General features: G+C 39.5%; 1 protein-coding gene across 9 annotated transcripts in view; it reads left to right on the forward strand.

The window, feature by feature from the left end:
• The window catches only part of TENM3 (teneurin transmembrane protein 3), a 540,570-nt gene that overhangs the window by 511,295 nt on the left and 12,580 nt on the right, over positions 1-16,695 (forward strand). For all 9 annotated transcript variants that reach the window (XM_025207579.1, XM_025207580.1, XM_014521286.2 and 6 more), the window contains 3 exons: positions 8,507-8,682; positions 9,341-9,576; positions 14,957-15,253. In XM_025207579.1, the coding sequence (XP_025063364.1) occupies positions 8,507-8,682; positions 9,341-9,576; positions 14,957-15,253 (709 nt within the window). The remainder of the gene's footprint in view (positions 1-8,506; positions 8,683-9,340; positions 9,577-14,956; positions 15,254-16,695) is intronic.

Consider the following 16,695-nt stretch of genomic DNA (forward strand, 5'->3'; position numbering starts at 1 on the left):
AAATGATGTTTTTGGCAGAAGCTCTTATGCCATTTTGGGATAAACCTGAATGTAGTCTTCATTGCAACAATTTAAATATATCTTCCTAAAAGCAGGACAGAGCTGTGAGAGAGACCTCCCTCACCCCCACCCCACACAAATACATGGAGCCCCCTGAGTGGAGATAGTGTCTTATCACATGATGAGTGTTACACCCTAAAATCAAGTGTTTGGCCACCTGGCACTCCCCAAGTACATGGAGATCTGAGACTCTTGCTTCTTTCCCTGTCCTAGATAAGTACCCCTTTTCTGACTGTCTGCCCTCTGTCTACCTTCATAGAAGTAAGGTCAGAAGGGACCTTGTAGATCTTCAGGTCCGACCCCCTGCCTGGGCAGGAGGAAAACTGGGCTCAAATGACCCCGGCCAGGTAGGCATCAAGCCACTTCTTAAAGACCCCCAGGGTAGGAGCCAGCGCCACTTCCCTTGGAAGTCGGTTCCAGATCCTAGCCGCCCTAACTGTGAAGCAGTTCCTTCGGATGTCTAATCTAAACCTACTCTCCAACAACTTGTGGCCGTTATTCCTTGTTATCCCTTCAACTTGCCCCCCATGCCTTTTTTTACCAGGCAGTGCATTTCAAATGAGTGGGGGGGCAGGGAACAGGAGGTGGCAAAATTGCTACCTTCTGCTTTTCACCAGTTAAAGATATACCTTACACAGAAGGAAGTCTCCAGGACAGATCTCTGGATGTATGTTTGTTCAATCTGTACATCAACCCAGTGGATCAGAAAATTCAGCCTGTGTTCTTTTCAGGCAGGAATCTTCTCTGTGTACTTGTCTACAGAGGTCTAACTTGCATTTGGGCATGTGTAAATATTATGTACCATGACTGAATCCAACAGATGATATTTGAGGACTTAATAATGATAGTGCAGCTTGCGCTGCTTGTATATTTTTTCAGTAGATAAATTGTTAAAACACACACAACATCCTTAATTTTCTTCCTAAAGGTTTACATATTTTACTTTTTTTACTATGAATCCACGCTGTGATCTTGCAGCTCTCTAAACTAACACATTATAGCAAGTCTTATAATTATGATAAAACAGAATATTAAAAACTACAGTGCTGGGAAAAATTATCCTGGTAATGAACAGCAAAAAATTCCTTGCTGTTTCAGAGTTGGCCTGCTTAGGGAACAAAGTAAACATGTTAAAAAGAAGCCCATTAACAGTGCTGTAGGCATCAACATGAAAACTCTAAAGAAACATCTCATTCCCAAAGTACTGATAGGGCACCTAATCACAGTGGTGTCAAGGCACAAAAACAGTGTGCCTTATTTGATGTGCTTTCACTTTATTCTTTCATTTTTCAGTCTTGTAGGATTTCTACATAGAATATTAGTCTTTAAAGGTAAGCTGCGTAATCAAAACAGAAAGAAGGAATCATTATGTAGGTAATAATACCAAAATGGTAACTATGAAAACACATATCAGAACTATTAGAGTGCTTACAAGCATGGGCAAGTAAAATATGCCTTGATTACTTCGAAGAAAATTAGAAGTTGATGGCTGTAAAGTGATGTCTGTAAAGTTTAGGAAAGCACTCAGGAGACAGGTTGGTTAAAGAGAAGGTGATAGCACTGTTAACCACTTAAACATCCAGCTGTATATGAGAGCCCCCCACTTCTGGGTTCGCTGCCAAGCACACGGGGGGGCTCCTCACGCTCCTGTGGGACACTCCATCCACCCCAGCACCTGGTACCTCAAAGTATGTAGAAAAAAACATTTCAAGCGGTGTCTATGGCCGAATCGCTGATTCTCTGAATCAGCATCAAATCTTCAGATTCAGATTCAGCTGAATTGAATCAGGACAGTGATCCGAATCAACAAATTGAAGCACTGTCCCCGATTCAAGCTGAGTCTGAATCCTAATCAGATATGGCCCATTTCGCACACCCCTGATTTCCAGCACAGCTGGAAAAGGAAAAGGAAGTTTAACCCCCATCCCTGGCTGCAGACCCCAGCCAGAGTCTGCCTCTCTTCCCCTACCCCTTCTCTGCTGGAGCAACTAGCACAGCCTAACCCAGCCCAGCCCAACCCATGGGAAGCATGCTGGGATCCTGGGGGACTGTGATTTAACTTAAACCAGGAAGGGGCCTGAGACAGAAGTTTCATAAACCAATTTGACCCAAATCAGTTAAGTCTGATACTAAATTCACCCGGGTTTATCTTAAACCAGTTTCAGCCATTTTGAAACTGGTTTATATGCGCTGAACTTCTGTTCTTTTACAGGTATAAGCCAGTTTCTGATTACGTAAACTGGTTTATGTGTAACTTCTGTCCCTAGCCTAATAATTGTTTGAATGTGTAGCTGGGTCACAACTGATTAACTGTTAACTGGCATCATTAACTAGTTAACTACATCTTAAGTGTAACTTATAGAGAAAGCCTAATAGGCCTCAGGCTTCTAAAATCTAGTTCACGCCTGGCTTGTTCATTCTGAAAAATAACTTCAGTAATTTCTTTGTTACTAGCATATCATCTCATCTGCATGGTCATACAACCTTATGATGCAACCAGACGATTTTTTCCGTTTTCCTTTCTTGTTGCTCTGGATTCTACAGCCAATCCAGATTTCTTTCCTAACAGAGGGCCTAATCCACTGAGCACTGAAGTCATCTAAAGATTCCTTTTGCCTTCATTCGGTGTGTAGGATCCAGCTCAGAATAAGATGTTCTTGTTTTCAGCCAACTTGATGTCCTCAACTTCCAGGACTATCCAAGAGTCCCACTTGGAAGTGGCCAGAATTGCTGATGGGCAGGAGGTCTCCTGGAGCTGATGTCTGGTGCCCAATTAAAGCCTTCACTTCCAGCCAAGAAATCTTCCCACATCTCTATGCATCCCATTCAGCCCTTCTATCCTTTTACATATACCACAGTGCTCTCCTCTTCCCCTGGCCCTTTTAGAGAAAAGTGTTGGCATCATTCATTTTTCTCAGGTTTGTTTAGCATATGAGGTTTGATTCAGAAACAACGATTAAAGAGTTCTTCTTTGGTCAGAAATGTGCAATGGCAATATACAAATGTACATTGACAGAAACCACATTTAACAACCTGGAGGAGTTTATCACAGTGCACTGCCTTAGTGCATGTGTACGCTCTGATGAAATGCAAGTAGTGACTGGGAAATTTGGCAGTGTTTTGGTGAATAGCAAAGCAGTGGCATGTAATTGACTCACTAGAGCAGGCACAGTTGCAAAAAAATTTTTAAAAAATGTTTAAAAGGCCTAATCAATCTGCAAGTCATTCCGGATCAGGCTGTAAAGGTGGGTCAAATACTACTGAAGCATAAGCACTGCACTTCAGCTTGTTTTAGGTGCTGTACATCAGCAGCTTCTCCACACACAAATGAGATAGCAGTCTTATGGAAGGTGTCGATTCTGGTTTTTTAAACTCCATTCTGAGGTGCAAGTTTCCTTAGTGATTTTAGTTAAGAATGTTCCAATTGCTTTGCAGATGAGTTACGGCTGTCAAAGACTAGCCTATTTAGTTGACTTGTTCACGTGTCTCACTGAGCTAAATGCCAGCGTATAGATTGAAAACTCCCCTTTCATTTCACAATGAAATACAGCAATGATAACAAAACTGCAGTTTGTAATGCAAGCACAAGAAAAGGGATGCCAGTCGCTCTCAGCTTTTGCTTATGTTCAGCAATATTCCAGACAAGAATAAAGAAGAACATTGAACTCAAATCAGACAAGACAAGCTGTTAACACAAATCACTGGCATACCAAAATATAGAGTTATGAGCTCTGACATATTTGTTTTTTGTGTTTTGCATAATGCAAAAGTCAAGTAATTGCTTTCTTATTGCATTTCTTTAATTTGTTCTCTAAACATCCTGAGATGTTTAAAAAAGTTATACAATATAATATTTTAGATTTTCCTGAAGCATTTTTATTTGGAGTCCAAGGATGCTTAAGCCAATTGAGGCCCTAAAATAAATGTGTACAAAAAGAAGAGCATTATATGTGATACTTAAAACCAGTGTTTAAAAAGATGAAGCATTTTAAGTGTGGGAACAACTGAAGTAGATATTTCAGCTAGACTGAGCATGGCCTAAATAGGAGATAAAATGAGAGAAATCATTTCTTTCCTCATCCCACCCTGTGCCCTTGTTGGTTTTCTGTTTTGGTTTTTGGGTTTTTTTTCTTGCTTCATGTCTAGCAGGAACTGTCTATTTCACCCTCTGATGCTTATGACAAACAAGAAGCAGAAAAGGGTATCAAAGCAGAGAAGGCACCTCAAAGGCAATGAAAAAGTGAAAAAAGGAGGCAAACTACATAACTTAAGGGCAGAGACTGTATTTCTTTCTTTCAACAATCGAGTTATTCGTGAAAGAGATTCAGTTTGTTAGGCAAAAGGAGTTCAGAGATAAAACTGTCTGCCTCTTGCAAGTTTGTAACTTCGCATTAATTAAAAGAAACATGACAGGAGTGGAAATGACAGGATTGAAAACTGTTCCTTCTTTCCATAGTAAAAATGAAATTAGAAGCCTAAGGTATTTGTGTATTACCAGTTCACTTTATCCCTATAACCAAGTAGACAGCAATGAAATGCATGGGAGTCAAGACAGCAGAGCATGTTTCAAAGAAACTGTGCTAGTCTATCATGACAGTTTGTCTAGTCTGTGTTTATGGTAGACCTAGAGCTGTGGCTGGAAGAGTCTGTCTGCTGCTTGCTCGAGGGTTGGGGAAAATTCAAAACATCTTGTTGCTTTTAGCTTAAGTGCAATTAAAATAACATATTTGTGAACCAACAGTGTGCCTGCACATTCTTTTCTGAATGTTGGCTTTTAGCATTAAAAACTAATTGCTCTCTAGGCAAATGTGAGCTTAATAGCCTCAACAAAACTGCATGAAACACTTTATTGCCATGTTAGGCTAGATTTTCAATATGCTTCAACATGTTATATGTGCGCTAGCACCAACAGTACAGTGTGCTAACTAAAGATGAACTTTCAACTTTTCCCTTATCTTCTCACTTTATTTAGCTTGGCCTTGCAAAACAAACCTGTTTATTGACAAAAGGAGTCAGGAAAGGATCCATTAATTTTCTGTTCAGTCTTGATAAGCAGATAGATGCACTGAAGATATTTCTAATACATGTTCACTAAGTATACTAATAGTATTGTTCATTCAACCATTAAATTTATATGTGGCTATATTACGAAAGATGTTCATGCCTCATTTCTCTGATATGCTGTCTCAAATAACATTACTATTCATAACCAATCTTTAAAGCAAGTCTACAAATACCCAAATGCATTTGAATTGAATGTCATCTTGTGTGAGATGTGCCAGAACCAGTGTGGCTCACTTTTGAAACTTGACAGGGTTGCAACAGTAAAAGAAGAGAGTTACAGAATTTACAATAACTTTAAGGGAGCAATTCTGCAAGCATGCACTACATAGAGACGTATTAATAAACAATATCAACCCTAACCTGACATCAGTTTTCCCAGAATGTTTTTGATAAACTTCAATTCTGTGGCTCCATACGTTTGATTGTAATACTTTACAATAGTAAATGTTAGATGACGCTGTGTGGGCTGTGGTGAAGTTAAATTTGGTCTAAACCTCATGAGACATGAACAAGAGTTATGATATATAACTGAAGATAGGACATTTCCACCCTCAGCAAAGGCTTTCCAGGAGTTACTACAAAGTATGTGAAACAGAATGGTGAAAATGTCCTGTTTGGACTAGAGCAGAAAATGGTCTGGGCAGGGATGCAATTAAAATTAAAGCAAATGGACATTGGCAGAGAGACTTCCAGCAGTTAGAGAGCAGAAGGTCAAGAAGCTGAGAAGATGGTAATCATTACCACTGGGAGTCTGGCATTGTGGAAAAGAAACCTTGCAGCAGCAGATGTTCTTAACAAGGGAAAGGAATCTGACTCTCTGGTCCAGTTCAACCTATGGCAGTATTGATTTGGTCCCCCTTGCTTCCTGTGGTTATTGAGCATATGTAAGATGATTTTATCTCAGTCAGTGGAGCAAAGGTGAGAGAATATTGCCTGGTGAGCAAGCTCTATATTTCCCGTGCGCCCCCCCTCCCAACTTTCACTGTTTGCCATGCTCTTGAGCTATGTGAAGGGTTCCTTGAATGGCTTTATTACAGAAACAGGGGTGTGTGGGACAGATCAGCAGAACCCAGAATAGCAACACTGTAGGCATGTTTGTTAGGGGGTATTTATGCAGAACTATAACTCTAAAAAGCCACACACAAAAAAGAGAAAGAGGGGAATGGCCCGTTAGCCTTAGGACCAGTTTCGTTAAAGACACAGTATTAGACCAGTAGGCAAATAGAGGAAGGCTCTCAGTCTAAAGCTGACAAGCTCAGATGAGCAAATTCATCAGAACTTAACAACACATTATGAAGGAATATTGGACACAATCAAAAAATGAAAAATGGCCTTGGAAGTCCAAAGGGAATGAGTGGTGATGATAAGGTATTAGCCACATTTGACCTTCATTATGGAATAAAAGATATCAGGTTTAATAAGATACAGCTATAAGAGGTACTCAATATGCTATGATACCCAATAGAAGGGCTCTATTAAAATCTAGGGTGATTGAAATTTAATATTTGGTAAACTATAAAAAGAGCAGTCAAAGGTGTGTGTAGAGTATTTGAGACATTATGGAAATGGAGGTGCAGTGGGGGAAAGAGATTTTTGCCCCACAGTGAATGAGTCTGTAGAATGGAAGTTGATAATAAGAAAAGGAGTTCTGCCTTTCTAGGAGAGGACTGTAAGCAGCTGTAGGGCATAAAGTGTTTGATATCCTTTGAACTGACGGATTTTTAAGAAAATAGTCCATGAAGAAGGCAGGCCACTCTTCAGAAGTAGTGTTGTGTACTGTGTTTTCCCATATAGTGCTAAAAGCTAAAACCTTTCCAGTTGCTTTAGTCTGAGGGGCTGAAACATTTGGGAGTAACACCAGTGTTGCCTAGTATAATGCCTTTGTAAAAGTTACTGTTGAGTAAGTGACATACTGTATACGAATTCAACAATATAGTATTTGTGATGAACAGGGATCCTGGTTTTCTCCTATTGAAAAAAAAAATCCCCAATTTCAGTTAAAAAAAAATAAATAAATAACCCCTAATCCACATTTTTCCATGATTTAAATGAAACACCACTAATATATAGACACATATATAGTGGTGTTTAATTATGGAAAAATGTGGATTTGGGTTTACATTTTTAACTGAAAATTGGGATTTTTTTTAAATCAGAGAAAACCAGGATCCCCAGTGATGAATTGGGGTCAAACTGAATATTTACTTACTGATAAGTGTTAGAATCAGGTGTAAAACATGCATAATTACAGTGGTTGCATAATAATAACATGCATAATTACAGGTTGATGTTGTCAACCTGATGGCATGGGTCCAGTCAGCAGTCTTATCACTGGCCTCTTCCAACTGATACCAGTCTGTGATATCTCTGTTGAAATTCATTTCTGTTTTTCCTTTAAGAATTACCCTGCCGGTACCTAATGAGTGCTACTTGTCTTATTAGACGCTTGAAATATACTGGCATCTAGAGCACCTATTTCTGATGGAAAGGCTATAAACAGCTGTTTTGGCAACAGGTCCTTCAAGATAATTGTATCTCCAACATATTTCACTACTCTGTACAGTACCATCCACATCATACGTAACAGTGCTAACCAAAGGAACTTAATCATTAAAACTGTGGGAAAAGGTACATTTCAGAAATCACGTGCTAATTTCCATATGTAGATATCTTCTATACATATTTTCAGCCAAAAAGATTCAACTTTTTTATCCAACAATTATAAGTGTACAAGGAATATCAGGAATGATTTAATACTACAGACTGCAGTCCATAGATAAGTAGCTAGTAGCACGCGCTGGCTAGCTTAATTTCCAGTAAATTCAAGAAATATCCCTAACACGGATTAAGTGTTTTCCTGATAACATTTTTCTGTGAAATACAAGGGTTGTTAAGCTGTAAGGAAAAGAAGAGCAGGTGGTCTGTATAATCATGAGTCGGAGGGGAAGGGGCCCGTGAGACAATTTGTTAAAGTATTGTCCATTCTATGACAAATTGTGAGAACTGATATAAACAGTGGAATAAATCTACTCTGATAATAGGAAGTGAGTGCTGAATGCTATGGAATTTAACACCACCAAATATGTTCCCTTTGAAACAGCAAATTAGATGTGCAGCAGGATTTTGGTCACACTTCAAAGAATAATATGCAGAGCTGGAGATCCATCTGTTTGCTCTTGCTATCACCACTGAGGCTCCTGTATGTTAAACAGTCTTTTGACTACTTCAAAGCCCGTTTGAAGTCTTCACTGTGCATATTCCATGCACAGAACGCAAACATGCCTTAACAATATGGAAAGCTGATATTTCTGTTAATTTTACTTGTAAATGAAAACAATTTGTTCTTACTATTTATCATTTTTTGTACCATGATTTATCTTAGCTATGACAGCGAGGGTCGTCTAACAAATGTCACCTTCCCAACTGGAGTTGTCACTAACCTTCATGGGGAAATGGAAAAGGCCATTACAGTGGACATTGAATCGTCTAGTAGAGAGGAAGATGTCAGCATCACTTCCAACTTATCGTCAATAGATTCCTTCTATACTATGGTTCAAGGTATTGTAAAGAGAAAAACCCATAAGTATCGAAAATCACATACTAAATTGAAAACTTGTTTTTCTCACTGAACACTGCATTCAGGTCAGCTTCCTCTTAGGGGCAGATTAGCAAAGCAGATGTTAGGAAAAAATATTACTGTTTAAGGGAGACAGTAGATACCTGGGGGACATAATTAACTGTACTTTAGGATCTGAAAAACAACTGCTTAGTTTTGGAAGCATATTTTGTGGTTAGGCAAAAAGACTGTTAGTTAAAAAGTAAAGGTGAAAGACCATACAGGGAGGGGTTGAAAGGGAAATAAGTTAGTTTAAAAATAGTACAGACTAGGGTCTGAGATTTAAAATAGTGTGCCAGGCCATACCATTCTAGCAGTGATTACAGTATACTTATTATGCCAGAAATTTATCGTGAAACTGTAAGGCAAGAAATCGCTGTGAGGGTCAGATTTTCCTAAGAGATTAAATGATTCTGAGTACATTGAAAATAAAGGGATTTGAGGCCTTAGAACTTCCCCCTTAGAGTGACAGCATCAGGCTGATGCCAGTACATACAATCAAACATTATATACTTTTGCAGCGTGGCAAATGCATAGGGGGAAAAATAGTGTTTAACCCAAGTAGGTAAAATACATCTTTGTGCTTCACTGCATTTTCAGATCAGTTAAGGAACAGCTACCAGATTGGTTATGATGGCTCTCTGAGAATTCTCTATGCCAGTGGCATGGATTCACATTATCAGACGGAACCACATGTGTTAGCTGGCACTGCCAATCCAACAGTAGCAAAAAGAAACATGACTCTCCCAGGAGAGAATGGACAAAACTTAGTAGAATGGCGATTCCGAAAAGAACAAGCCCAGGGAAAAGTCAATGTGTTTGGACGAAAGCTTAGGGTGAGTAAAAGTTCAAGCATGCATGATATCCATTGCCCTTGGAGTTCATGAATGGTGAAGTAGGGCACTTTTACATGTGCTCCAGGGAAGAGGGGTGGCACTTTAATTAGAGCTGCTCTGAAATGCCGCAGCATCTTGTGTATCAGTGTCCCCACGCTTCAAAACGGTGGCGGGGGTGTTTGAACTAAAGCTTGTTTGATGAGCTTTAGTTCAAGCGCCCCTGCCACCATTTTGAAGCATGGGGATGCCAATACATGAGACTTGGGAAGTGGCTGAAATGTGGTAATTACCACACTCCAGCAGACTCGATTAATTGAATAATTACAGCATATTGGAACAGCATCTGCGCTCCTGTACAGGCAGCCATAGATGTCATTCCATGGATTGCATAACTGCAGAACATGTACAATGCAATTGCCCTCGTCTTTTCTATTGACCTAGAACTTTGTTGTACTCAGCATCCGGTATTCTGTAACGAGTCAGCAAGAACGTCACTCTTCCATCTCCCCTTTTTGTCATCTTGAATCTTGATAACTCCACAGATTTACAATCTAAAGATAACTTCTAAGATTTCCACAGACCATTCCTGCCATAATCATAGTGCAATCCTAGGATTCTTATTCTTTTGAAAAATTTATGATAGGTGTAATAATCATGTTTTTTGTAGAAAGGGTTACATTTTGGAGCATACAAAATGTGCCCCTAATATAAGTCTTTACCACCTTGTTAGGTTTTCTGTTCCTCATTGTGTCATGGGGAAAATATATCTAGCAGGCAAACCACTTTTGACATCCATTTAGCAAAGATAACTTAGATTAAACACTCCAGATGGGGTTGGAACAAGACCATCTTAACATTTGTATTGGAACTACACTCACTTAATCTAAATAAATCCATGATGGTTCCACAAGTAAAGAAGAATGATAAATGTATTGCTAATATGTCTGCTCTGTATTCTACACCTTCATTATGCTATATCTGAGGTAGGTAATGTTACAGGATGCATTCCTTGGCAATGGTTATACCCACCACCCCAAAAGGTGAAGCATTTGCTAATTTGCAATCTCTGACATAGCATTTATACCCAAATACATATTAATGGATTAGTGAAATATTTCTTTTGTTTTTATTGTAGATGTTGTTCAAAGTATTATATGTTTAGAAAGAATCATCCCTGTATCTTTTTGGAGCAAATTTAGACAGAGGCTTATCTCGAGTCCTTTAAAAAATAGTTAATCATCCTTTCTTTCTGAATACCACTCCTCTTACCTCCAACTTGCTCTTATTTCTCTTTTGGGTGGGTTTTTTTGTTAATACACCTGTTGCTCTGGTGCTGTACATGGACCAGAAATGGTTCTGGTCCATACACAAAAAGCACAGCTTACATCTACAGAACAAGGTTCTGACAGCATAGCTGTGTTGATCACAAATCTCACATTTGAGCAACATAGTTATGACAGCAAAAGTTTGTCACATAGACTGGGTTGGAGTTATTCTTTTCCCTGGAGGTCTCAAAATGACAGACAAAGGGTAAAAAAAAAAAGGGAGGAATATTTTTATCCCCATTTTACAGATAAGGAACTGAAACAGATAAAGCTTGCTTCTAAGAAGATCCACCATCAGTCCAGATCTCCTAAATGCCAGTCCAGTGCCTTAAATATAAAACCTTCCTTTTCCCTTTGGGGTCCATAAACAGCCAGTTGTGCCTATTCTTTCTTCAGCCTCAAAGGAGGAGAGTTAATCAGGAACTGAAAGAAAAGCTGAAAGCTTAAATGTAAGCTAAGGAATGAGAGAGAAAAAGTGGAAGAGAACTCGAAATAAAACAGACAGAGACAGGCAGGGATTGACGGAAGGTGAGGCTAAATAGCAAAAGATAGAGAACAACAGCCTACAGAAAAGTTAACTCAGGCAAATAAATCCATCTGAAAAGGTAGGAAAATGGAGTAAGAAAAACTACCTGAAAATTAGAGAGAGAGAAACTCAAACAATGTAAAGGCAGCAGATGGTAGTGTGCCATATTTAGGTTTAAACCAGTTTTAGACTCCATCTCAGAGCATTTATTTGTCAAAGTATATTTCAAGACCATTTGATGACTTATCAAATATATAAAATACCAATTCTACATCCGTTAAATTTTTGTTTCTTATATAAGGCAATTTATGTAAAAACAAGCTCTTTGTTCTGAAGCTGAAAACATATCCTGTTTTCATGCCAGGATGGCATATGAAAGAGAACAAGTCAACAAAAATACAGACATACATGCTATACGTAAGCAGAACAAATCTGTTAAAGAATATGTTTTTCCAAACTTCTCCGTGACCTAGTAGCAGCTTTTAAATACCCTCCATCCCAAGAATGGGCAATTATTTGGGCTGTAGGGCCACTTAAGGATTTTCTGTGAGCTGTTGTGGGCTGGAGGGGGGCAGCACATTGCTGACCTGACCTGGCCCAGGGAAGCGGGGGTGCTGACCCAGCCTGGTGTGGCAGGGGGCGGGAGGTGCTAACATGGCCTTGGGGAGGATACTGATGCAGTGTGTCAGTGGTAGAACTGGGGCAATTGTTTCTATCCAGTCCCAAGCCATCTGCCCCACACCTACTGCCGAGCACACTGGATGGAGTAGGCAGGGAGGGTCTCAATGGAAACTGGCCTGGGACCCTTGTGGGTAGGGTATGCTCAGCCAGGTGGATGGGATGGGGCTGCAGGCGGATGGGGAACAGGGTTCAGGAGCAGGATGGGTGGGCAGGGGCAGGGCCAGGGCCAGGGCCATGATCACGGGGCAGTGACAGCGCGGGACTGGGCCTGGAATAGAGCTGCAGTCTGCTCCCCGCATGTCTCTGTGATGGGCGCTGGTTCCACAGGCAGGGATATGCAGGGAGCAGATTGCAGTTCTGTCATGTGCCCTGGTCACATGCTGTCACTGTCCCATTAACCTGGCCCTGGCTCCATCTGCCCAGCCCACTCCCAGACACTGCTCCCTGCCCACAGCCCCATCCCATCCATCCGACTGAGCGTGTCGTGCCCATGAGGTTCTGGGTCAGTCTTCATGGAGACCCCACCCGCACCATCCAGTGCATGCAGTGGATGCAGGGCAGACTGGCAGCAGCGGACAAGAGGAGCAAACTGCTACCATGCCAGAAAGCCCAGGTCAGCTGCCTTGCCGCCTGTGTCCCACCATGCCCCCTGGGGCAGGGATCAGCAACATGTGTTATGGCTCAAGTTCCCCCCACATCTGGATTGGGTGGGGTCAAGGGACATGCTGCGCGTCAGATAATATCCCTTGGCTGGCCAGATCCAGCCTGCAGGCTATATTTTGCCCATCACTGCTCTAACCTAATAATAAATAATCTAATGTATATTGCTCTTTTACAAACTCAGCAGCTGTAAAGTGCAACTCCAAAGTTGACAGTAGATATGTTTTAGGATATGCACTTTTGAGAAATGTTAATCCCTGTAGTTTTTTTTCTGGTCAACGTGAAAATATTTTTTGGTCTTTTCCAAATGGCATTGGACAATTTGTCTTCGCCTCTCCCCTCTAATGTGCATGACTTCAGTTATCTCTGTATTATTTTCCTTCTGTTACCTAGAAAAGGAATTTAAGCAACACGTAGCACAAGCCATCATCTTATCCATGTACCCAGGACCCAGCTCCCTCTTCCCACTGGCTGTCAGTTTCCAGTGCTAAAAAAGTATCTTGGTGATCAGTGTTTCACTCTTACTTGACATACTCAAAGAGGATAGTAGATATTAAGGGAGATTCAGAGGTGATCAACAAAAATTAAAGGCCTGGAAAAACTTTTAAAAGAACAGGGAAGTATAACATGGAGAGCAGACATTAAGAGGGTATATCCTAGTGAAGCTTGTGCAGTACAGAGAGAGTAGAACAGGCATTTGTATTTCCCTCTTTCACAATGCAAGAACAACGACTAATTCAATGAAACTGAGCAGTAATGCATTTCAAACTGAAAAACCTACTACATGTTTGCATCCAATGTGTAAAACAGGTATTTTGTACCTGAAAGCTTGTCTATGTCCCTCCCAACTATACCATTGGGCTGATAAAAGATATCACCCACAAAAATCCTTGCCTCTTGCATAATTCACATACAGAATTAATTGCCACTGGCCATCATTGGTCTCAAAGGATTTTTATTTATATGTAAAATGGAAACATCTGTGCATTCATTGAAATGGATATGTTTTAATATATAAACAATTCAACGTCATGGTTCAAGTCATAACCCAACTTCTAATTGGTCCATAGATTATAAATAATCTTCTATGTATAAATCTGTGTTTTATAATTATCTGCTCTGAGTTTCTGGCATCTTTACTAGAGACCCAGATAAAAGAGTGGATTAAATAGATACTAATCCATTATGGAAACTCCTGTGTTCTTAATATATAAACACCTAGTCTGTAAACCTTACCTTTTACCAGTTAGTTTTGACAGTACTTACTTGGAAAAAATTGGGTTGAGTTCTTTGCTTACTTGAAGTGCCAGCATTTATGTTATTTACTCAAAGAGAAGATGACCCTTATTATAAGACTTACCCACAATAATTAGATTCTATATATGGAAAATGTATAAATTTCTTATAAATTTTCCAGGTATAGAATTTAATTATTGGAGGTTTGCTTTGAATTTGTTCCCCTCCAATTGCTACAGCAAGGAAAAGAAATCTGGGGGGGAGAGGGCCAAGTAGCTCCTTTGTTCTCTGGTTCCCCCCCATCTTTTTCCTCTGGCAGCCCCTTCCCCCTCTCCCTACCATCAGACCTTTCTCTCCCTGAGCACAAAGAAGTAATAAGCAAATTTGAAAACAATAACCTTGAAATTAAAGATGGATGTAGCAATTTGCATATAGTATCCATACACTTAGTGCATTGGTACTTAGACGAGGGGCTTTTTTCCTCAGTGCCAATGGGGGGGGGCGGGGATGAAACACCTCATTGTATATTCAAGAAAATACAGTAGTACAAGTTGTCCAACCAAAAATGTTATATGTTATGCTTTACCAGTAATTTGCCACATCTTAACATTCTTTTTGTACTGCTTAGCAGTCATTTGTCCCTTATAAATGGTACCAGTTATGCTGAAAAAAAACATTTGTATTATCTTTTAGTATTTTGTTAACAGTTGACTAAACATCAAGGAATTTAATTGAAAAGATCTTGAACAAATTCCAAGCCATCTCTCTACTTAATGAAACCTTTTAAAATAGCGGTTAATCTAATGCCTTGCACTTACACCAAGAAGTTGCTAAATTAATTTACTGACAAAGAGAATGGTATTTAAACAATAGCTGGTACTTTGAGGAAGTAATAGGTGGCTCGTATTTGAACAACATGATTTATTTTGTCATCTTATTTGTTTTATAAAAGGTTAATGGCAGAAACCTCCTTTCAGTCGACTTTGATCGAACCACAAAGACAGAAAAGATCTACGATGATCACCGTAAATTTCTGCTGAGGATTGCCTACGACACATCAGGACATCCAACCCTCTGGCTGCCAAGCAGCAAGCTGATGGCTGTCAATGTTACCTATTCATCTACAGGTCAAATTGGCAGCATTCAGCGAGGGACCACTAGTGAAAAAATAGAGTATGATGGACAGGGAAGGATCGTATCTAGAGTATTTGCTGATGGAAAAACATGGAGTTACACATATCTGGAAAAGGTAAAGAACACATTGGAAGCTATGAAACATACATTACCCATATTCAAGGGAAGAAAAACAAACATCAGAAACACATTTTTAAGTATCAGCGTGAATTTGCATGGGAATGGTTCTGTAGAAGACATACTTTCCAGCATTAGTTAATTTCTAGAAACCAGCATATTTTTAAAGTATTAAGGCAATCAGCTAAGAAATGGCAGCTCTTCCCCCCGATGCTTTAATACATAAAATAACATACAGGTATTAGATCTTGATAATGTAAGTCGTTTGAATATTACTTGCGTGTAAGCTTTCCGATGTTGTATTTTATGCCACAGAGTAGAGTTCTTTTATTACTGTAGTAAAAGCTGTCTATTCATATTTTGTCCATATTGTTAGCATCAAATCAAAGCAGTTATAGAGAACTCTTTCGTTTGTATTTCATGTGTTAGGATTGCAGAAAGATGATTGTCCTTTCCCAATATTTTATCTGAAAATCCCTATTGTGAGATTTCATGTCCTGACATGTAAGAGCAGAGCCAGTTTAGTACTCTTAGGACAGCTATAACAAGTGTATTGACATCAAAGGATACAAACAAAAGCTGTCACAACACAACATGATTTTGTAGCGATACAAATGCAGCAAACCCACTCCAACTTTCCCCCTGCTCCATTTCTGTTCAAAGTCAAGGCAATTTTGCTAATTTGGATAGTTATAGAGTTGTCATAACAGATCGTAATAGCTGCTGGACACTCCCAAGCAGGGCTTCCATTTTCTCCCCTTTTACAGAAACTAAAATGTACATTCGTCCATACCCTTAGTTGTAGAGCCTACAGATTTGTCTACTGAATCTATTATTCAGCAAATACTGTTTCCGCTGATTAAGGACATAATTGAATCAAGGCTCATGATTCATAATATCCAGGCATCAGAAAAATGTCAGAATAGTTCTGTCTACTTCCACTTGATGTAAATAATCAAACAATTACTTTGCCCCTATTACAAACACAGACAGAACAAGAACACAGTATTCATGGATCTTCGGTCTAGTCAAATTCTGTTAAATGATCACTAATTATAGGGGAGAAATTGTTTCTCCCGTATGTTGTTCCCTTTTTGAGTTATTGGATTTAAGACAGTTTCACTTCTTCCAGAATTAAACATGACTTATCCAAATCCATTGACAATCTGCTGTTTGGCTCCGAGTGTTTGATTAAAGAGTGAGGCAGTCATAACAAGTAGCACATTATGAATCTGGAGCCACTAATTACAGAACCTCTTGTAATTAAGCATCCAAGTAAATTAGGCAGGGAAACGTTAACAACATGTAAGGTCAAGGATAACTCAATTAAAAAGAAGATAATTTTCTCAAGTGGAATGTCACATTTTTGTTAAGAAATTGTGTGTGCGTGTGTGTGTGTGTAATGATTTGACACACAGTTAAAATCTATTCTTAATTTTC

The sequence above is a fragment of the Alligator sinensis genome, unplaced genomic scaffold, assembly GCF_000455745.1.
Source record: "Alligator sinensis unplaced genomic scaffold, ASM45574v1 scaffold354_1, whole genome shotgun sequence".
Classification (NCBI taxonomy): Eukaryota; Metazoa; Chordata; order Crocodylia; family Alligatoridae; genus Alligator; species Alligator sinensis.